Genomic DNA, 22,759 nt, shown 5'->3' with positions numbered 1-22,759 from the left:
AGTCAAGGCCTCCCCCACACCACCTCTTTCTAGTACGCCTCACCCCTGTCCTGGAGGGAGCACCACTAAGGCTAAAAAGGAAGTTCATTCTCTCCGCTCATTAAATCCTTGACCACCTCTTCTGAGACTCTCACAAACCTGCCAGTTGTAAATTGGACACCTGTCTGCCAGGAACTTAGTTTGGTGATCTGTCTGTGACAGACTGACAATATCCACTAATTAGAGAGACAAAGTTGGGGGAGGTAATATATTTTATAGGACCAACTTCTGTTGGTGAAAGACAAACTCTTGAGCTATACAGAGTCCATCTTCAGGTCTGGGAAATGTACTCAGAGTGTTACAGCTAAATACAGAGTGGAAGAGATTGTTTCGTATAAGCAGTTAACATGCATTCTAAGGGACCATTCAAGGTGCAGTAGTCTGTTAACACCCCTGTAGTCATAAGACATACAAGGCGGGTTAGTGGGTTACAGATTGTTGTAGTCAGCCATAAATCCAGTGTCTTTATTAAGACCATGGTTTTTAGTGTCTAGCAAAGTTATGAATTTAAGCTCCGGGCTCATCTTTGGAAGCTGTTGTGCAGGTGTCCTTTGAGGACGAGGACTAAGAGGTCAGATGTGGCATGAACACTTTGTGAAAAGTGTTGGCTCATGGGTGATGTAGTATTTTATCATTTTTTCTGGGTGAGTTCGTTTGTGACCATTTGGGTCCAACACAGGCTACAACACCACTGCAAATATCCTGAGCAGACTTTATGGAGTGAAGATAAACTTTACTGAATTAAGTTATATCTTATAATTACGGTTAATACCTTTTGGGGTGCATCACATTAAAAATGCAGTTGTGTACATGTTGTGGCATTGCTTGTATCTTCTGAAGTAGTTCTTCCTCCGTTATCAGACCCCTGGAAAGGTCTGATTACTGGAATCTCCAGGAGCCCAGATACAAAGAAAGCATATTTGGGCAAATAGCCTAGTTTTAAACTAGCTTAGGGCCTTCTTCCTGATCCAGCAGGCAGACAGGACCCCGATCCACAGAGGGCCCCAGCCTTTAGAGTAGGGTTGGAAGAACTGGGCTTTTTCTGAGGCCTCATAAGCCTGGGTACTTGTTCAGGGCTGAACTGTGGTGAGCTTAATCCCCTTGGGTGGGGATTTGAAGGACTGCTTCTGCCACAGCCCGTGTTAGGATTGGGGTGAACCGTGGTAAGCTTATTAGCATGTCCTCTCCGTGGATCACCTCCACCACTACAAGGTGAGGCTTGAATGCCTCAGTGACCCCAAGAGGGATGGTACCTGGAGTCATGTACTCCCTTAGGGTCACCCATGTCAGAATGGTCCAGGGCAGTGGATTTCCAGACAACGTGTGATCCAAGAAGTCCCTAACGGCAGAGCAGATGAAGGATAACTGCACAATGGAGGTGAAACTGTTGTGTAGACGGGTGCAGGGTTAAATCGATCTAACACCGCTAAATTTGACCTAAACTCATAGTGTAGACCAGGGCTAAGAGAGGTGACGGTTGGGGGAGTGGGAAGTCTGAAAGTGGGTGCCCTTGCATGGCCACTGAGGGCAAATACATGTGTTACTGCCCTGAATTGTGACACTGACCGTTTCATGTAGGCCAGGGGTTCTCAATCTTTTTCTTTCTGAGCTCCCCCTCTCCCCCACATGCTATAAAAACTCCGTGGCCCATCTGTGCCACAACAACTAATTTTCTGCATATAAAAGCCAGGGCTGGCGTTAAAGGGTAGCAAGCAGGGGAAATATGTGGGGCTGCATGCCACAGGGGGCCCCGCAAAACTAAGCTGCTCAGGCTCCACTTTCAGCCCCAGCTGGCAAGGCTCAGGGCCCTGGGCTTCATGCGGTGGGGCTTCGGCTTTCTAACCTGGGTTCCAGCAAGTCTAACACTAGCCCTGCTTGGCGGCCCCCCTGAAACCTGCTCGCAGGCCCCGGACTCCTGGTTGGGAACCACTGATGTAGGCCATTGATAGGTCATCAGCTGGAAAGTAATTAACCTAATACATTATAAAATAGTTTTTCTTTGTTGATATTCACGCGACATAAGTGCAGTAAAAGGAAAGCTTTAATATATGGCACTGCAGCCTTTATTCTCTAGACATTGTTCAGCTTAAATGTTCTACTTACTTAGGTGATCCTTGATAACAAAGTATAAAAATGACAAAAGAGCTGAGCAGATGCCAATATTTAGATACCAATTTTTGCAACATCAATGTCTTGTCTTAAAATTGAATTTGAAACAAGTACCTAAACACTAATATTGCTTTTACAACTGATTACTTTAGATTTGTGAAAGTTTTTTATATCACACTTGTGGTGGTTTTCCCATCAGGGGATACTTAGGCACATGCATGAATTCTTGTGCAGTTTTTTCTGTATACATAATACACTGTAATTGGTTGCACTGTCATTCAAGCCTACTAAAAGATCAAAAGAGCAGAATAGCTGTTGACACTGGCAATAAGGAACATGTAAAAAAGATAAACAGAAGGAAATCAGAGAATGGATAAAGGAGAGATTTCATAAGATAAGGTTTAGTTGAAGATAATGAGCTTTGCCTTGGTTAAAGACAGCTGCAGTGTAACCCAGTAGCCTCATGCACTGGGGTTAAAGTTGACCTAGAATTTACGTTTCATTGCTTTTTATAAATAAATAGTTGAGGAAAGATTTGGCAAAAAGAAATACCACCCCCCACCCTTTTCGGAAAAGTGGTTCATGTTAACAAGTTCTCTGAATGTTTACTTTGTCGTGTGTGCTCGCTAGTGGGGTAGCTCTCCTGCCCTTGAACCAAGTGAATATTCAAATAAACGAAGCACTTTCTACACAGCTAGTTTTTTCTGCCATCTGTGTTACCAAAAATATCCTTGAGTGCTCGCTAAAGGAATTAGCAATTGTTGGACTCTTTAAGAGTGAGGCACCTAGAACTACTGAATGGTCTCACAGGCCTATCAAACCTTAATTTGGTGCATTTTCTAACTTAATTCAGTAGGATCCCTTTGAACCATTTTTTAAATTTAAATGTGATATGCATGAAAACACAGCAATAAGTAAGTAGCCTCTAGGAAACATGAAGTGTTCTTTTATTCCTATTGAGATCTAATACTTTTTTGCATTTTTATCATGCTACTTTGACCTTCAAGCTTTGAGAATGTGAAAGTTACAGTACTGCTTTCCATTTTTCAAATTGAAACATTTGTATCCTGCACCACATTTTGGTGCTCATCCTTTTCTGAGCAGTGTACATTAGACCAGCAGAGCCCATGATCCAACCTGTACATCAGATGTATGTGTTCATAGAAATTGCTGACATGAAGCACTTGAAGATTGTACTGAATGTTATCAACAGATACTTTCTTGTATAGCCTAGGTTAATAAATGAGGTAACTGTGAAGCAGTGTATTTAAATATCAGGGGAGGCATTTAGATGAATGTCTACAGATTTTTTTTCTGCTTTTTGAATTTATATAAATACCATATGCAGATATTAAGGGTTTTGGAAAGGAACATGATCTTGTCTCCACTAATTGGTGGGACAAAGGTGTCAGAAATGTAAGATCTGAGAGTTCGGTGTATTTAACAGCTGACAGCAAGATAGGTTGATTGTTTCATGGTGTGGTTATTATGAAATGCAAAATTGAAATCTGATATGGACTATTTTGTGGATAAATCATTTGGCTTTCTGTACAACTTTTCTGGTTATGGTTCCATTGTGAGCTTCTTCAATATTTAGTGACAGTATTTAAAGTCCTTCTGTGGAATTAAATTGCTCTGTGTGTGTGTGTGTGTGTGTGTGTGTGCGCGTGTGTCTTTTAAAATTCTTGGAAAAAAGGCGCTGAGGTTTTTTTAATCTGCATAATTATCTATCTGGAGAAATACAAAAGATGTAGCTTGTAAGCCTGTGTAATTAATGTACAATAATCTATGATTTGAGGGATGAGAGGGTAGAAGAAGACCGCATGTGTGATGAAGAAAATAATTTGAGGTAGATATTGGTAATTTTTGACAATTAAATATTTAAATTGCTATTTGACTTCTATAAAAGTCAGCCTATGCATACTCTGCATGATGTTCCAGTGAAGCAATAACAAAAGAATGAAAACCACTTGTGCATTTCAGTAGGTTGGCTAAGTTTGTTTCTCTGTTGTGAACAATGGCTGAGTGACATAACTACTATGCCAAACATAGCCAACTTTGGGTCACATTCCCGGCGATTCTTGATCAGATTTTTTACAAACAATATTTTTCTGGATAGATTTCAGTATTTTAGGGCATACACTCTGAAGATCATTGCCAAGTAACCTGATTAGCAAGCTTAAGTTGGAAATTGTAAAGTATTTTAACTAAATTGTCAAGACACACGGTAAATGGTACATGTCATCTACACTGGTACTGTGCATGGATCCCAAATCCCATGTTCTAGTGAGGGTCCGGTGTACTTCCTTCTTAAGAAAAGTTTTATATAGAAATAGCTTAAACCAGTGGTCCCCAAACTTTTGAGGGTCATGCCCCCCATTACCCTGTCTGTGCCCATCCTGCCCCCCCAGAGGCCAGCAGCGGGACTGCAGCTTGGGGGAGGTGGGGGGGGGGAAGGAAGAGGACATGGACAGGGGTAAGGGGGGCAAGGCTGGTGCTGAGAGTGGGGCCACAAACAGCTGGGATTGCGACCAGGCGCGGCTCCACTTCTGGCCTTGCCAGTGGCCTAGGCTGGGGACGGAAGCCAGGGATGCGGCTAGGGTGGGAGCAGAGCAGAACTGGGGGTGGGGAGGGGCTGGGTGGCGCTCCCTCCCCATTCCCATGGGGGATGGACTGGACCCTGCTCGGCCCCCGAACGGTCCTCCATGCCGGGCCCCACGTTTTGGGGACCTCTGGCCTAAACTCTAGTCCAAAATATATAGGGAGACATAGGAGCTGAATCTTTACTTTATTTTGGAATGAGGGATTTCTGCAGACAGTTTCTGCTTTGTGAAGGATATTGGTTGCTTTGACAGTGCCTCTTATTTTCAAGGTTAGGGCTTCAATAATGAGCTTTGGTTTTGACCTTCTGGGTTGGAAGGAAAAGTTTAAGATGGTCAATTCTGATTTTTAATCAAATTCCACTCAAAGCTCTTTGAGATGTACTCTGAAAAGTGCTATATAAGAGCTAACCATTATTATTTTTTAAAATCCTTTCAGTGTCAGTAAGATCTGAAATATTACCCCACCCCCATTTATTTAGAATGGAGTTTTACAGAGCACAAAGGGACACAAAATATTTGGTAAATTAGGACTTTTCTTATGTGCACTAAATAAATTAAAAAAATCTGAAATTCTAGAATCTGAGCACTTTGAAGTTTAGATCAGTGAATGTAAAATTGGGGTAAGTAGTGGGTAAATAATGGCTGGTGCTCGATAAACACAGGCCCATAATCTGAAAGTTGCTCCATCCAGGGAGACCTTTTATGCCTGAGCAGAATCCCATTAAAGTCAAATCCAGATTGGATTTCTATGCATCATACATATTTTGTATCTGTATCTAGTATTCTAGTATGTCAGAATTCATAAGTGCTCTCATATATCTGTGATAAAATAACAGTGCTGGCTGATGGATAAATCAGTACAAGAACCATGATTTTTTCCTCTGGATCTATAATTTCTCAATCTTTGGCAGATTCAATTTTTAAAACATCTACAAACTTCTGATTTGTCTCTACTTCATCTGGAGTATTGTCATGTGCTTATGTAACCCACAGACTACTGGTGAATTAGCCCAAGATGCAGCGACTCATGTTCTTAGCTCTTAAGATCTATAGTTCTGTCTCTGGTGTGTTGGCCAAGAGGGAAGTGTCACATTAAATATGGAAAATCTCTAGTTCTTAAAGGTTTGAATTTCCTGGAATCAAATGTCAGACTGCGTTTCTGCCAACAGTATGCAAAGAAGGAAAGAGTATCTGAAATTTACTGTAGACTTTTTTTTCTTGTTTATAATTTTTTCAGTACCTTGTCTTAGTCTGGAACTCTTTCAATTTCTGTAATCTGGCGCTATGCATCCGTATCCCAGACCCTTACAGGCACTGCTCTTCATCACTGCTACAGTTCTCCTCTCTGCTGCAAGTTCAGGTAAGGCTTCATCTTGACCTAGGTAACTTGCTTGGGTATTAGAAGCCTATATTTTCAAAATGACTAAGGATTACAGGTGCTTCAATTTTGGGGCACCCAGTTAGGGACATCTTAAAGGTGTCTGAGTTTCAGAAAGTATTGAGTGCTCACTGAAAATAAAGTGTTTGTAAGGTTTAAGTTGAGCACCTAAATCACTGGTCACTTCTGAAAATGTATGACTAAGTGAATATTTCACATTAATAAGTATCATGTTTGTTTATTTTCTTTGGAAAGTGTAAAGAATTCTAACTAAACTGTCATGGCACTGTGCGTACAGTTCGGGTCTTACCTCCTGCTCATGGAAAGTGCTGCTTTAGGGATGGTTTAAAGTATGCAAAAAGACATAGGTAGAAGTTGAATCTCTAACAAATTAAAGCCTTAAAGTCTGGCTCTAATCTGAAAAAGTCTTATGTAAAAATAGCATGGTTTTAATAGCAGAGCTGTTCCATGAGTGCTGTCAGCTTGTCTTAATTTAGCCAAAAGCTTTTACTAGTGTTAGCCCTCCCCAGGCAACGCAGGAGAGTGAGATGAATCTTGTTCTTCAATCATCCTAAAACTCGTTAAGTAAATTCCATGTTCAGGGTCACTTTCTGCCCCAGGTATATCCTATGCATCCACACTGAAAACAATGTGGTTTCACAGTTCTAGCCGAGGGCAGAATTTGAAGACAGTGGAGTGACAAAGATGTAACTAGTGCCACTAGTTTTACTGATGCTGATCTACAAATTAGAAAGACCACTGCTTTTCTCTGAGATCCCAGTTCACGTTTGTAGCGCCAGCATCCAGAAAAAATATCAAAGCTGAAAAATATAGATCTGGCATCTTTATGAAACCCCAGGATTCCATTTTTATGGAGTTGATTTTTCTGAGTTGAACCACACTTTAATTTCCAGGTTTTTTTCGTTTGTGCATGTTTTTTATGGCTCAGTTAAAATCATTAAACAATCCCGCATCTGAAACTGATCAGTATAACTAGTGGAAGAGTGGACTGATTTTAGAAGAAAATATTAATTGAGCAGAACCATTCACAGGAAACTTCATAGATCGCTGTGAAACGTACACTATCTAGTTTTTTAAAAAAAAATATTTGTGTTTACAACATATTCACAAACTAGAAACTGCTTTTTCACTACCATTTTTTTCCATTTGGCAAACACGGATTTTCTCCCCCCCTCCCTTCTGTTTCTAACTTAACAGAAGTCACCAGGATTGCATTTTGTTTGCTGCCTCTGTGCACCAGTTTCTGTTGTTAGCAGGAATGTGCACAACTTTGGAAATTGTTTCCAACTGCTTTCTGCAATGTTTCAATGGGTAGGGCTGGAAAAACCCGGATGTCGGATGAGCATGAAATTTGCCCTGGTGAAGGACTTGCGTAACCCAAGTTGTGCAGAACTCAAGTTTTAATTTACCAAATAAAGTTTTTATCCCTATGGTGGTGAAGGTATTTTTTGAAATGTGAATGGTGAGCTGATACAGATAGCTTCACAATGCTGTTTTGGCTCCTCACAGCCTTACAAATGTGATGATGCAGTTCCATCTTCATCAGGCTCTACCTGGTGTAGTCCAATTATTTGGAGCACAAGAAAATCTTAAGTAAACTTTAGAAAGACAAGGTGACTTGAAGAGCTCTCTGTGGCTTGAAAGCATGTCTCTTTCACCAGCAGAAGTTGGTCCAATAAAAGATGTTACCTCACCCACAATGTCTCTAATATCTTGGGACTGACACAGCTACACTACATATAACTTAGGTAGACTTTAACATTTTATGTCATCCTAATTTAATAAGTTCTGCAGTCTCGTAGATAAATATGCCTTAATAGCAGGCTGATTGAGGCTACTTTGATAGCATAGTAGGTCTAGAACTTTGAAAGTCATATCATAGTACATTTTATACAGGGCAAATTAGCTACATCTTCAAATTACCATTCTGTGTCCCCTCAGAAGATTTGCAAAGGAGCCATGTGGTCTTCTGCACATGTGCTTACAAGGTGAGAGTGGTCTTATCAGGATACCAAATTTAGATTGTCTGTCATTGTAACAAAAATCTTTCTGGTCTTTGGACACCCAAACTCTCCTGTCCGTGATGATCTTATTTTGGAGAAGACTCTTTTCTCACTTGTATAATTTTGGATGTATCTTATCCCTTCATTAATATTAAGATGGGTTCAATTAGTTTATTGTTGCCTGTTCCAGGCTATCTGCTTTTGTCATAATGACCTCCCAGTGGCATGTTAGTCTCTAGTAGTGGAAATCTGTCAAGATGAATATCTTTTAAGAGATAATTGCCTGTTTGCCAAAGATCTCCATTTTGACAGATTACCACTGACACACCATCTCCTCAAAGAATTTGGAGGTTCTGTAAGTAGTTTAATGTTGCATTGTCCTGCCAGTACTTGTACTTCTGCTGTGAAAAGAAACTGTCCACCCTTTGCTGGGACCTATCACTCAGGACTTCGATGTAAGAGAATTTTTGCCACATCTGTGTACAATGGCCCGAAACTCTAGGGGTGATCATTTGCCAAGCTATGTTTTTGGAGAACAGTTGCAGGGAAATACTTTTTATGTTTGCACACTAATAAATAAATCTGGTCCATTCTTCCATACAAGTCAAAGTATAACTGACCTAGACAGAAAGATTTCAGCGAGTATTCAAATGTTGTACTGCTAAGTATTGTTCAGCCATTTAATGTCTCTCTTTTCTTTCCTTTTAGATCTGCTTCCTCATTTTATTTCTGAGCCCGTATCTGCTATCCGGAAGCCTGGTGGGCCTGTAAAGCTTCATTGCTCTGCTGAACCTTCCACAGCTCGCATTTCTTGGTTGTTTAACGGACAGAGGTTGGACAGCAGGGTGGAGCAAGTGGAGGTGCAGCCAGGATCTTTGACAATCTTCTCTCTCAGCCCCTCAAATTCTGGTCACTATCAGTGCATTGCCAACTACAGTGCTGGTGCAATTGTGAGCAGGCCTGCTATAGTATCCATAGGCCGTAAGTTATTTTCTACTTTTATTCCTTACTCCATGATCAAACATAGTAGCCATCAACTAGTTGTATGAAATGTTATTTCTTCCATTGCAGAGATGAAAGAAACCTGACACATTTTGACTTTCAGAAAATGTATAGTGCAACTTTTTTGAAAATATTTTGAGTTTTCAAAGAAAAACACTCTAGAACTTTATTGGGAAAACAGTGCTTTTTAAAATCACTTTATATGTATTTAATATAGCACCCATTAGTTCTTTAGAGATGTAGAAAGATAGCCTCTGCCCCAAAGACCTTGTGTATAATTTAAAATTGATGATGTAATAAGATTACAGGAATGTCGCTCTTTGTGTCATTCTAAAACCTAAAATGTCTGAGATGGTATGAAGCAAGCATGGTTGAGGGCTCTTTTTGTTCAGAATATCACAAGATTGAAGCATCGCTGGGTTTTGTCATCTGTTGCTGTCCAATTTTAAGTTCTCAGCCATTTTGACTTTACAAATTACATCTGTGAGGTGTACAGCTACAGTAAGGCATGTATTTATGCCAGGTGACAAATCCTAGACCACTATATTCATTACCACCCTCACTCTACAGCTAATTTGCATTCAACAGTTTCATTGGTTGTATGTGGGAGACTGCATGGCATATACAATAACCCCAAACACACACAACCCCTCATGGCAGCCACCCAGCCCTTATTCGCTACCTACACAAATCAACACAGTCACCTACACAACACCACAATTGGCATACACAATAACTTTAAATGTCACTCTGAAGCCTAGAATTTTGAGAGCTCTCTTTGTTTAGAATATCACCAGCCTCAGTTGTCACTGGGATACGTGCTCTGTTACCATCTAATTTGTAAGTTGGCAGCCATTTTCAGGATTTACTTTACTAATTACACCTATACACCAGCACAAGCTTTCAGCTACTAGTTCAAATTGTAATAAGTGAGGATAGCAAACAGAGTGGGGCGAGAGAGGTTTTAGCGATAAAATCATGTGATTTCTCAGGTTGGGTATGAGCACATTTTAGTGATCCAGTGGTTTTTATTTGTATAAAAAATAGGGTAGGTGGTGAATATGAATGACTCTTGTTTAAGGTATCACTGAGTTTTCAGGAGGGAATGATACTTTTTGCTGTGGTGAAATACATTACAAAAATTAGATTGAAATGAGGAGAGTGTAGCAGTTTGAAGACCATTCCATGCCTAGAAGGCAGTATATCCAAATGGCCTATGACTCTTCACATGGTATGAAAAAGGGACAGACATGCTTGTGGGAGGCAATTAATGGGTGGGCTAGTAGTAGTAGTAAATATTTATATTATGGTAGTCCCAAAGGGATTGGGCCCCTGGGTGCTGTACAGATAGACAATGCCTGCTGTTGAAGATCTTGCAGGTTAAACACACGCGCGCGCGTAGAGGATACAACTTAGAAGCAAAAAATATAGTGAAGAATTGACATTACTTTGTTGGTTTATGTGCAGTGTAGTTTGTGGAGGTTTTTAATTGGGAGGGGATGAGGCAGGGAGGCAAAGGAAAGAAGGGGACGAGGAATAGTTGCATGTAACCATGATCAGCAGTCAGCGTTCTAAAGAGATCATGGCAGAGGTGAGTCTTAAGTGGGATCTGAAGGAAGATAAGGTTCATGGCTGTTCAGGTTTTATCCAAGAGCTTTTCCCATGTATGAGGAGCATCATGGGAGGAAGCATGGCGGTGTTTAAAGAAGAAGCTGACTGGTGTGGGTGGTAAAGGCTAGGAACAGTGGAGGTCAATGTGTTAGGTTACTAATCAGCCACCGAGCTTGAGGCTAAGTTTTATGAATGGCCTTATAAGCAAAGATGAAGTTTGTAGCTCCAGAGGTGAAGTGGGAATTAGCTGAGGGACTCCAAGGGGGGGCTGATATGGTCAGAGTGATGTGCAAAGAAGATGACTTTAGCAGCAGCATTCTGAAGAGGTTGATACTAAAGATGGCTTTGTTAGCAAAGCATTGAGGGTGTTGGGAATAATGCTATGGCTAGGTCGGATAGAGAGGGATAGAGTTATCTAAGGCCTTACTTTCTGGCTAAGAGTTCACACCTTACTTTGCAGGCTTTTCTAAAGGGAAGCAGCAAAGGATACCATCTTTCCAGAAAGAGTGTGCTCTTCCTGTCTCCTCTTTCTCAGTAAAGCTTCTAGTTAGCAAACGCAAAGGAGGGAACTCTAACAAATTCCCCGTGCCACAAGTCAGTGCCCCCAGATACAGTAGTGTTGAAGAGAGAAAAGGCAAAGAAGGTAACAGAGGTGCCACAATGATATCCATTAGGCTAATAACTTATGAAGTGCCTCTCACAACAATGAGGGTACTGTTTGTAACACTTTAAGAACAAAAATGACAGATCTACAGTAGTTAGCATTAAACGGAACTACAGCTGCTAGCCAGATCAGAGCTAGATTGATAGCCAGAATGTTGGAGAAAAATATCCAAAATCCACATGCCCTGAGTGATTTCCTGAAAACAGTCACACTCTTGTCAGGGACATCAGGGACTCTCTGGCTCCCTCTTTTTGCTACTGTCAAAAAAGCCCCCGTACCCTTCCTAATGCAACTAATGCCCCATATGTCCCTGGAACCAAACAAGGGCTTTTTCCACATGCTGACCATTGCCTTCCTCCCAAACTCTTTGATTTTTATTAAATGTAAACCTTCCGAAGTTCTGAGGATGAATTTTAAAACCACAGTGTTAATGGGAAATAAGTGTTCCATTTCTGAAAGTATTTGAAAACACACATACAAAATCTGACTGTGTGCTTAGAGGAAAAAGGAAACATGCTCATAGATTGCTTTCTGCAACTATAGTCTTAATTTCCAGAAGCAAAAATCCTTTTGCCTTTTTTTTCCTGTCACCCTCAGTAAAGCAGAGAGTTAATATCTTGCGAATCTTCTTTCCATAAGCTGTGCACTGGATAAGGAATAAACAGATACTCTAACTTGCACTAAGAGTGGTTCTTACTATATGTAGCCACACTGAGACCTAGAAATGTTTCTGTTTCTAGTTACAGCTTTTATAATACAAGGATCCCACAAGCTTCTCCTCCAGGCAAAAGAATTTTCTAGTGTAAACTCTCTTGTTGATCTGCCATGTCATTACAAAACCATACGCTCCTGGCTGCACTTCTTGCTTTTGAATTTTCTGCATTGAGACATGTTGCATAAAGCACTAACAAAAAGCCCTTTGCAATCTCTCTATATTTTGAACAATTCACGACAATATCTGCCTTACACACAGCAACTGCTGGCAGTAAATGCAAATGAAGTTCCCAAATGTGGCTTGTCAGTTCTGTGAAATCCTTTTGCTGTATTAAATGGGATCTTTTTTCTCAAGTACTTGGACATTAGAACTGATTGGAAAACTAGGAGGGAGGGGAAGAAAGAAGAATAATTCATGATTCCCCCCCCCAAATATCCTTTCCATTTTTTTGTCAATTTAGTTTGGTCAAAATCCTCTGTCTGTGTGTGTTAAATTCCTTTTTTCTTGGTTGTTTTTCTTCTTTTATGTTCTGTCATCTAATCAATCTTTGCCTTGGTTGTTCTGTAAATTGCTTGATAATTAAAAAAGAAACATGAAGTAGAGGGGTCGTGGGCCAAGTTCATAAGAAAAAAATTATGTACCGTTGAAGACAGTTTCCTCAGAGTATGATTTGGCTGTTCTGCATCAGAGTTATGTCTGAATTGGGCCTTTGTCAGCCAAGATTTGAGTAACCTCTTCTTAAGGATGCCCCATCTATGGAGCATGTCCAGAATCCCTGTGAGAGGAGAGTTTCTCATAATTGAGAAGACTAAGTGTTTTGGTAAAGTGCTGACCCATAGCAGAATCCCCTCAAGAGACCTGTAGGATAATCAGCATAGACAAACTTTACAGGCTATAAGCTTTGAACATGGAAGCTAGCAGGAAAAGAGCAACTTGCATACTGTACTGCACTACATGAGGGACTTAGGGTATGGCTACATTACAAGCTCTACAGCTGCCACTGTGGTGTAGACACTTGCTACAGCAATAGAAGGGGTTTTTCCATTGCTATAGTAAATCCCACCCTCGAGAAGTGGTAGCTAGGTCAATAGAAGAATTGTTCTGTCAACCTAGCGGTGCCTACACAGGGACTTAAGTAGTATTAATTAAGTCTTTTAGGGTTGTGACTTTTTCACATTCCATAAGCAATAGCTAGTTTGACTTGCTCTTTAGGTGTAGACCAGGCCTAAGACAAGCTGTTTCTGGGTTTTTAGCAGCATTAAAAACTAAGTTGGGAGATGCTGTAACTTGTAGGTTGAGGTTTTATATTTGACTCGTATTGTACAGACAGTGAATGGCAGATGCTGATGTATTCATTCTCAAGTTATGTTTCTCCCAGAGTAATTAACTCCTTTTTGTATGCATAGAGTTTACAAAGTACCTGTTGTCCATATACTATAAATTGACTCCTGCATTAAGTTCAGAACTGGTTATTGAGACACTTAATTCCTAGGTTGAGATCCTCTCTGTTCCCTTATTTTTCATGAAGTAGTTCTGTGGAATTTACTAGAGGGCTACATTTTCAGTTTTTTCCATCCTTCAAGTGAAAACTGTCTTTTCATGCAACAGAAGTTCAGATATCTATATCCTAGCTCTGGTATTGAGAACTACATGAAGTTAGTGCTGTCGATTAATCACAGTTAACCAACGCGATTAATTTTTTTGAGTTAATCACGTGAGTTAATTGTGATTAATTGCACTGTTAAACAATAGAATACCAACTGAAATTTATTAACTATTTTTGATGTTTTTTCTACATTTTCAAATATATTGATTTCAATTATGACACAGAATACAAAGTGTACAGTGCTCACTTTATATTATTGATTACAAATATTTTTGCTGTAAAAATGATAAAGAAAAAAATAGTATTTTTCAGTTCTCCTCATATAAGTACTGAAGTGCAATCTCTTTATTGTAAAAGTGCAATTTACAAATGTCAATTTTTTTGTTTTGTTGCATTGCATAACTGTACTCAAAAAACAAAACAATGTAAAACTTTGGAACCTACAAGTCTACTCAGTCCTACTTCTTGTTCAGCCAATCGCTAAGACAAACAAGACTGTTTACATTTACGGGACATAATGCTGCCCACTTCTTATTTACATTTTCACTTGAAAGTGAGAACAGGTGTTTGCATGGCACTTTTATAGCTGGTATTGCAAGGTATTTACATGCCAGATATGCTAAACATTTGTATGCCCTTCATGCTTCGGCCACCATTCCAGAGGACATGCTTCCAAGCTGAGGATTCTCATTAAAAAAAAAAAGTGTTAATTAAATTGTGACTGAACTCCTTAGAGCAGGAGACCTACAATTCTCCCACGTATTTTACCTGCATTCTGCCATATATTTCATGTTATAGCAATCTCAGATGACCCAATACATGTTGTTCGTTTTTAAGAACACTTTCACTGCAGATTTGACAAAATGCAAAGAATATACAAATGTGAGATTTCTAAAGATAGCTGTAGCACTTGACCCAAGGTTTAAGAATCTGAAGTGCCTTTCAAAATCTGAGAGGGATGAGGTGTGGAGTATGCTTTCAGAAGTCTTAAAAGAGCAACACTCCGATGCAGAAACTATAGAATATAACCACTGAAAAAGAAAATCAACCTGCTGCTGGTGGCATCTGACTCAAATGATGAAAATGAATATGCGTCGGTCCGCACTGCTTTGGATCATTATTGAGTAGAACCCGTCATCAGTATGGATGCATGTCCTCTGGAATGGTGCTTGAAGCATGAAGGGACATATGAATCTTTAGTACATCTGGCACATAAATATCTTGTGACGCTGGCTACAACAATGCCATGAGAATGTCTGTCGTCACTTTCAGATGACATTGTAAACAAGACACAGGCAGCATTATCTCCTGCAAATGTAAACAAACTTGTTTGAGCTATTGACTGAACAAGAAGTAGGACTGAGTGGACTTTGTTTTATTTTTGAGTGCATTTTTTTTGTACATAATTCTACATTTGTAAGTTCAACTTTCATGGTAAAGAAATTGCACTACAACAGTGGTTCTCAAATTTCATTGCACCGTGACCACCTCCTGACAACAAAAATTACTACATTACCCCAGGAGGCGGTAACCGAAGACTGAGCCTGCTGAGTCCTGTCACCCTGGGCAGGGGGGCCAAAGCTGAAGCCCAAGGGCTTCTCCCCTGAGAGGGAGGCATGTAACCTTAGCCCGGGACAGTGGGGCTTGGGCGTGGGCTTCAGACTTGCTGGGGCACAGGGCCAACACCAGCCTTGGCAACCCCATTAAAATCGGGTCCTGACCCACAGTTTGAGAACCCCTGCGCTATATTATTTGTATGAGGTGAATTGAAAAATACTCTTGTTTTTTACTGTGCAAATATTTGCAATAAAAATAATAGAATGAGCACTGTACACTTTGTATTCTGTGTGGTAATTGAAATCAATATATTTGAAAATGTAGAAAACATCCAAAAATATTAAAGAATAATGGCATATCATTTATTTAAATCGTGATTAATTTTTAATCATGCGATTAATCGTGATTAATTTTTTTAATCGCTTGACAGCCCTACATGAAATGTCACTTCTTTACAGAGGAGTTCAGAGAGGCTGTCAAAAAAAAAAGCATTCATTTGGATCAAAACCTGCAGTATTTGCAATCAGGAATTACTGTTTAACCCCACCTCCTCCAAAATCTACAATTTCCCTTACCTTTGTAAACTATCTTCCAGATCTTGATGATTTTGATACTTCAGTGAAACACATAATTACAGCAGAAGAAGGAAGTGCTGCTTTCATTGGCTGTAAGGTACCAGAAAGTAACCCTAAAGCACAAGTTCGCTTTCGAGTACGGGGAAAATGGCTGGAACAATCAACAGGTGAGAGATTTTATTACACTAGTAACTAATGTAAATGACCTGCCGCAAAAATACTAGTTGAAATCAGAACTGAGTGATATCCTAAAAAGTTGAAAACTCATTATGCAATTCATTTTAGATACATCTATCTTAGTAAAGACATCCATTACAGGAATGATTTTTTTGTCGGCAGTTATTAGTTCACTTAATAGAACAGGGTACTAGATAAATTGACTAAAGAAATTTTTAAAACTGTTTCTTTGAAACTAAATTTAAACAAGCCTTTTTCCCTTCCCCAGATAACTACCTAATTCTTCCATCTGGAAATCTGCAGATTTTGAATGTCTCTTTAGAGGATAAAGGCTCCTATAAATGTGCAGCATACAACCCAGTCACTCATGATCTCAAATTAGAATCCACTGGACATAAGCTCGTAGTCAGCCGTGAGTATTTAGTATATCTATGAGGGTAGCTTTAAAGGATAAAAGCTTTGAACTAAATTGATCCACCTTAAATTAGTATTTTTAATAAACTCTGCTAGATCTTAATGTCTCGCTATTCTGATTGGTGGAACTCTGGTCCTATACTATATGTAATCTAGCTAGCAAATGTCTGCAGAATACTTTTCATCTGTTGTAACTGACTTTGATTTTGTGACTTTATGAAAAAATCAACCTAAAAAGATTCCTAGCATGAATATCAAGTAGTCTAAAAATATCTGGGTCTGCAAAGTCTTTCCTGTTTTGCATGTGTGTTTTAATGTATTTCATTAGTACGGTATGTGGTAGCTCCATTGTATAGAAATAGTCACCTATATTATCAGTTTCATGCTCTCTTTTAACATGAGTTATCAAGTATGTGATCTGTGGTGAAATGCTCACTTCCTGTTCTTTTTGCAAAAGGAGTAATTTATTGCTACTTATGGTTTGTTCTCTTATTGGCATAAATGGCAGTGATGGGAACATTGATTGAGGGGTAATGAACTCCTGCAAGAGTAATGCAGAGTTTATAGTAGTGGCATGGTGGGTGTACACTGCTGTGTGGGAGATGTAGGCTCAAATGCCAAAAAGACTCTGCACTTAGCTGCTGAAAGGGGAATGCCCCATGTGCAATAACCCCCACTCCAACTGATTTTGATGGGGTGCCAATGCAAGAGTCCATCGCGCTGTATTCAGCCATGGTGAAAATTTGTCCACCATGTAAGTGAGTAAATTTGGTAACACACAGAACCTCAGGGCTTTGATAGAAATGAGAGGGAGCCACTAGAGGAAAAAGTATTTAATAATCCAGTTTAAAAATTGGATTGTTAAGGAGTTTTATCTCTTGCATATCCCTTTACTCTACTTCCAGGCACTTCTGCAGAAGGTTTTCGCATTCTTCACCCCACTGTTTCTCAGGCTTTGGCAGTACCTCAGCACAGACCCCTAACTCTAGAGTGTGTTGTTAGCGGGTTGCCTGCATCTCATGTCCACTGGTTTAAGGATGGTCAGGATGCACTGACTGGAAGCAGGTGGAGACTACTGCACTCCCATCTTGTGACCGACAGACTTGATACATTGGATGCTGGAAACTACTCCTGTGTGGTGGCAAATGAGTCTGGAGTAGTGAAATATATAAATTACACAATAACTATACTTGGTAAGAAATAGAGGAAGGAACAGAATTGTTTTATATTTGTTGAAGACCATTTCTGTGTGTGTTATATATTAGCTCTTGACCATAAATTTCCTCATGCTCTTTAAAGGGTTGATGCATTTTAAAATTAATTTTACATCATCAAAGAATTAAGATATGTACTTTAAGGATATCATGATCTCTCCCTGCTTGTATCCCTTATGACTCGTCTCTCCAAATCCTTTGTCCTCCTTTATTGTGTTAATCTATTTTGAATTGTAAACTCCTCGGGACAAAACTAGTAGTCTTGTTTGTCTGCAAAAATGTCATGCTAGTACTGGATGGATCATGTGCCAAAGTAGGATGCTTCTCCTTTCCCTGTTCATGGCAGTAACTAAACAAAAAGTTTGCTGCAAGGAGTGAGCATACTAAAAAGGGCTTTTTTCCCTCCATCAGTATATAGCTGGCTGCTGCTGTACCTCTGTATTTCATTGCTATTCCACTTTTCTTTTGTAGCAATTCTTTCTGGGCACTGCATAACTTTAAGGTAGAATCAGTCTTGCAGCATCCTTAAATCATATTGAAGAAATCACCCTTTCATCTTTTTCCCCAACATTCTTACTATTACCTAAAATAGAAAGTAGCTGAGGATGATCCCAACGCTCATCTCCTGGAGATTAGCACACTTTCCTATACCTCTTGAAAGTGAAATAGAATTTTAGCAAAAAGCTACTGTCTGGGCTTACTTGTGGGTGGTTAATGAACAGTGTACCTCTGGCTGCAAGTCCTCTGGCCGTTTGTCATAGACATTAATTTGTAAATAAAAATATTAACATTTGTTTCTCCATGCTAGTTCTTTGTGGGATTTTCAAAACCACAGTGATTGCCTGTCTGCTCCCATTTATGTCAATGGGGGCTTTACCACTGATCAGGGGTAAATACGGTAGGGCTTAGATATGTGTATTTTCTGGCCAAACAGTCTGAATGGTTAAAAAAAAAAAGTTGGTTTCATAAAGTAGAGATGTTGAAACAGGAAAAAGTTTTGTCAAAAAAAGTTTTCCATTAAAGGAATCCTTTACTTTTGTAGCGTAAGCATGACTTTTCTGCACTGAAGGAAAAAGCCATTAAAATGAGTGTTGAGCAAATGCCTTAGAATCAAGTATTCATCTTTCACTGAACTTAAGACATGACTAAGCTCAGCCTCCATATGTGTGATAAGTTTGTACAATTTCATATTGTTGTTAAATGTGTGGTCTAGCAATTAGTTTCTACGTGATTCCTGAAAGAGCAGCCTGCAGGGTTTCACATTCTATTTGTTTTATAGAATCTGCCTCAATTTCTAAAGGACTGCAGGATCAAACAGTGGCTGTGGGTGCAACTATACATTTCTCATGTGACATTCATGGAAACCCTGCTCCTAATCTTACCTGGTTCCATAATGCAGCTTCCATCCATCTCTCTCCACGACATCTGGTCACAGGAAACAGGTTGAGAATCAGTGGCATCACCAAGGAGGATTCTGGGTTGTACCAGTGTGTGGCAAACAATGGGATTGGTTTTATGCAATCCACTGGGAGACTTCAAGTCCAGACAGGTATAGGAACATTTTTAACTATCCAAGAACTTAAACTAAAACCTTTGCTTTTTCTGACACATTTTAGTTTTCTTGCCAAAAGATTCGGTTTATGTATCGACTAAGTCCATTTCTGACCACAGTAAGCAGCAAATTGTATGATTTTTCCATCACTTGTTGAAGTATTTCATGGGGGGGTGGGAGATATAACCCAGCTCCTTTATTTCAAGGATCCAGAATTTAAAAGAAGGCAAAAAAATCTTGCCTCAAATATAGTTTTGCATGTTTCTCTCCTAGACAGTGTTGGCTTTTATGACATTTTAGCCATGTTTTGATAGGAGGAGTATCTGGAGAGCTGGAGGTTTTTAGTGACTCAGTTGTATTGATTCTTAAACTTTTAAACCTAAATTTCAGGGTTAAATCCAACTATAACTAAACCTATTCTGAGTCTCATCATTGACTCATCTGAGTTGAACTGGTTTCAGGTTCTATTGGAATTTGTCTTTCTAACTCGACGACTTCCAGACTTCAAGTATGAGATTTTTGTTCTTGTACGCCCCACGTGCAGATTGAAGTTTAATATTGCAACTGCCTTCTCCAAACAAAAGTTTCAATAGTGTTAATGGTTTTCAGTCCCTTGTTTAGTAAGACAGTGAATTGGGGAATTACTAGCAACCAGAAAACTAGAGAACGGTATAAATGACAAATATTTAAATGTGTTTATTTTTGTACCATATTAACAGCTCATCTGTGCATTAGACAATAGATTCCATAGTACAGTGAATTAATTTTATGTATGAATTGTTTGGTTTTTTTAACAGGCGAAGGTTCCAAGCCAGTTATAGTTTCTTCACCAGCAAGTGCCAATGTTGTAGATGGTGGTGATGTTACATTATCATGCAATGCCACTGGACTGCCTATTCCTGTAATCCGTTGGTACAACAGCCGTGGACTTATTACCAGCCACCCTTCTCAGGTCCTACATTCAAAACCACGAAAATCTCCACAAACAAGAAGAGGCAACACCATTTTAGAACCCATCTACTTAACCATGTCTCGAGCTGGATCAAGCTCCCTATACATTCAGGCAGTTACTCCAGAGCATGCTGGGAAATACTCTTGTGAAGCAACAAATGAACATGGCTCAGCACTGTCAGAAGCATTTCTTACAGTTGGTAAGCTAGAATCAGTGTTGCCATGAGCCTTTTTAATAATTTTCAATAATCTGGCATGTGCCTTATATGGTGAAACATCTTTTTAGTGTCAAGAGGGTCAGTTTATCAAAATCTGAATGAGAAATTAAGTGGCTATTTCATGATGCATTGAAATGAGGTTCCTAGTGAGGTTCCTAGTGAGCAGATATTCACCTTGTAGTTTTTGGCCATCTCACCTGAGGCTAAAGCTTGTACCAATGTCTCACCTGGCACATCTTTGGGAAGGGAGATGGCCATGTGGGGAAGCCCCATTTGGAGTTAGAGAATTTAGTTCTCCAGTCTGATCCAATAAGGGACTTTTGAAAAGCACTAAATTCAGGTTAAAATCTCTACAGGATTTAAAAAAGAAAAAAGAAATGTGTTTAGAATCGCCTGCTAAAGCATTGTGTGGCTGCAGCCCAGCTTTCAGCCATAAAGACTATGGTTCAGCGGTGCTTCCAAAGTCACTGAGGAATTGGTGCACAGCAAAACTAGTCTTTGAAGAGGTGAAGTAAAGCAGAGGAATCCTCAGCTGTTCTCCGTAGCGCGCACACGCCACCACCACCACCACGGTGGGTAGATGAGAAATGTAAACATAAATAGACAGTAAAAAAGGCTTGATCTTGCAAAGAAAATACTGACTGTTCACTATTCTCTGAGGTTGCTACTAGAAAGAGATTGTTCTTAAGATGAAGGCACGTTATAAAAAGAAATCATCTTTATTTTTATTTATAATTTTATGTTCTGTCCACGATCCCAGAAATATTAAAAATAATTTTTAAAAAGTTACCCTGAAAAGAACAAGGGCAAAATTTTAAAAAGCACCCACATGATTTAGGCTTATGCTCATTTTGAAAAGAGACTTGCATTTAGGAGCCGAAGTTTTATTGAAGATGAGTGGGATTTAGCCTTCTAAGTGCCTTTTAACATGGGACTGAAGAGCCTAAATCCTGTAGGTGGTTTTGAAAAATTTACACTTAGTCTTGCTGTATAATCATCAAAACACTTCCTAGGGAAAACAGGAACCCTCATTAAAATTTGCTGAGCCAGAAAGCAAGTTAAACTCTATTACTGATTTTTTTCTCCAAAAAATAGAGAGAGAAAATATATTGAATGCACAATTCACACAAAACATTAATTTTATTTTTTTAATTGTCTAATTTTTAAATATTCTGGCTTCTGATACAACACTGGTAAATATGTCCTGAAATGCATTGAAATCCTTTTTTTTAAAAGATATTTTTCTACTTCCATCTTGATGTTTAGAAGGTTCTTTTTAGCAAGGGAGAAACTGACGGTATAGGGGACTATATAAAAATTAACTACACTCAAAGTGCCATCAAATATATAATATAAACTGAGATTTTTTTTCTAAATTTTTCCATTTAGACTTTAGTAGATTTTCCCCCCCTTGAAATAAATGTATACCTCTGAAATGGGGTAAAAAGATGTTTAATAAAAAAAAATTGCTAAGAAAATGATCTTTGTGTAGTTTTAATATTAAACTCACATTAACTTCATTAATGGACCTCATAAAACCAAGATCAAACACAATTCCCCGAACTCAACTTGAATTGGAATAAAAATCCTGGTGCCATGTCTCATCCTGGTGGCAGTGAGTTCTACAAGTTAAATGTCATATTTGCTTTTATCGGTTTGTTGCACTGGCTTCTGATTGGCATTCAAGTGACAGTAAAGGCACTGGTTTTGATCTGTATACCTTTAAATGGATTTGGAAGCTGGCTATCTGAGAGCCATCAGGATTCAAAGGACTATTAACTTAAATGACAAGATATATACACCATACGACTTTAATAAACCAGTTCTAATAGCAGAAGTATCAAACTGATGTAGTTCTGCAGTCAGTTCAGTCTACAATAGGTTCAAGTGACTGTCAGGTAAAGTTTTCAGAAGCACTTGAGTGATTTAGGAACCTGACTCCATGGCACTTAGTGTCTTAAGTCATTTAGATGCTTTGGAAAATGTTACCCGTCTTGAGTAGTAACTCCCGTCTTGCAGTACTGGTTGTAGGAGGCAGTCATTGGGTATGTTGTAGAACACCAACCGCAAATCTTCCTGCTAACTTCCATTAAACACTAGCCTATTTTGTGGGATTGCTAAGGAATTTTTTCAAAGGGTGCAGTGACTATGAAGCTGAGGGGAAATAGTTAATCTGACTAGGGAGGTAGTGGAAGTACTCCACATTACATACTGAAATAAAGGATACAGAAACCTTGACACATCCTCTGGTGTAGGTATATAAATCTGAACAGCCTTAATAAAAATTACTGTCCTGTGGTATCGGTCTATAAGTTAAATACAAATTGTTTGCCAATAGTTAAATACTAGC

General features: G+C 39.2%; 1 protein-coding gene across 4 annotated transcripts in view; it reads left to right on the top strand.

The window, feature by feature from the left end:
- Nucleotides 1-22,759, top strand: part of CDON (cell adhesion associated, oncogene regulated) — a 95,853-nt gene that overhangs the window by 31,257 nt on the left and 41,837 nt on the right. For 2 of the 4 annotated variants that reach the window (XM_043500946.1, XM_043500947.1), the window contains exons 2-8: nucleotides 5,980-6,111; nucleotides 8,862-9,134; nucleotides 15,904-16,050; nucleotides 16,329-16,472; nucleotides 17,380-17,667; nucleotides 18,968-19,237; nucleotides 20,038-20,391. In XM_043500946.1, the coding sequence (XP_043356881.1) occupies nucleotides 6,036-6,111; nucleotides 8,862-9,134; nucleotides 15,904-16,050; nucleotides 16,329-16,472; nucleotides 17,380-17,667; nucleotides 18,968-19,237; nucleotides 20,038-20,391 (1,552 nt within the window). In that variant the 5' untranslated portion in view covers nucleotides 5,980-6,035. Of the gene's footprint in view, nucleotides 1-5,979; nucleotides 6,112-8,091; nucleotides 8,139-8,861; nucleotides 9,135-15,903; nucleotides 16,051-16,328; nucleotides 16,473-17,379; nucleotides 17,668-18,967; nucleotides 19,238-20,037; nucleotides 20,392-22,759 lie in introns of those variants that run through there. The other 2 variants (XM_043500948.1, XM_038380689.2) reach the window with 2 other exon arrangements.

This window comes from Dermochelys coriacea, chromosome 22 (genome assembly GCF_009764565.3).
Source record: "Dermochelys coriacea isolate rDerCor1 chromosome 22, rDerCor1.pri.v4, whole genome shotgun sequence".
NCBI lineage: Eukaryota > Metazoa > Chordata > Testudines > Dermochelyidae > Dermochelys > Dermochelys coriacea.
This window is presented reverse-complemented; position numbering and strand designations above follow the sequence as displayed.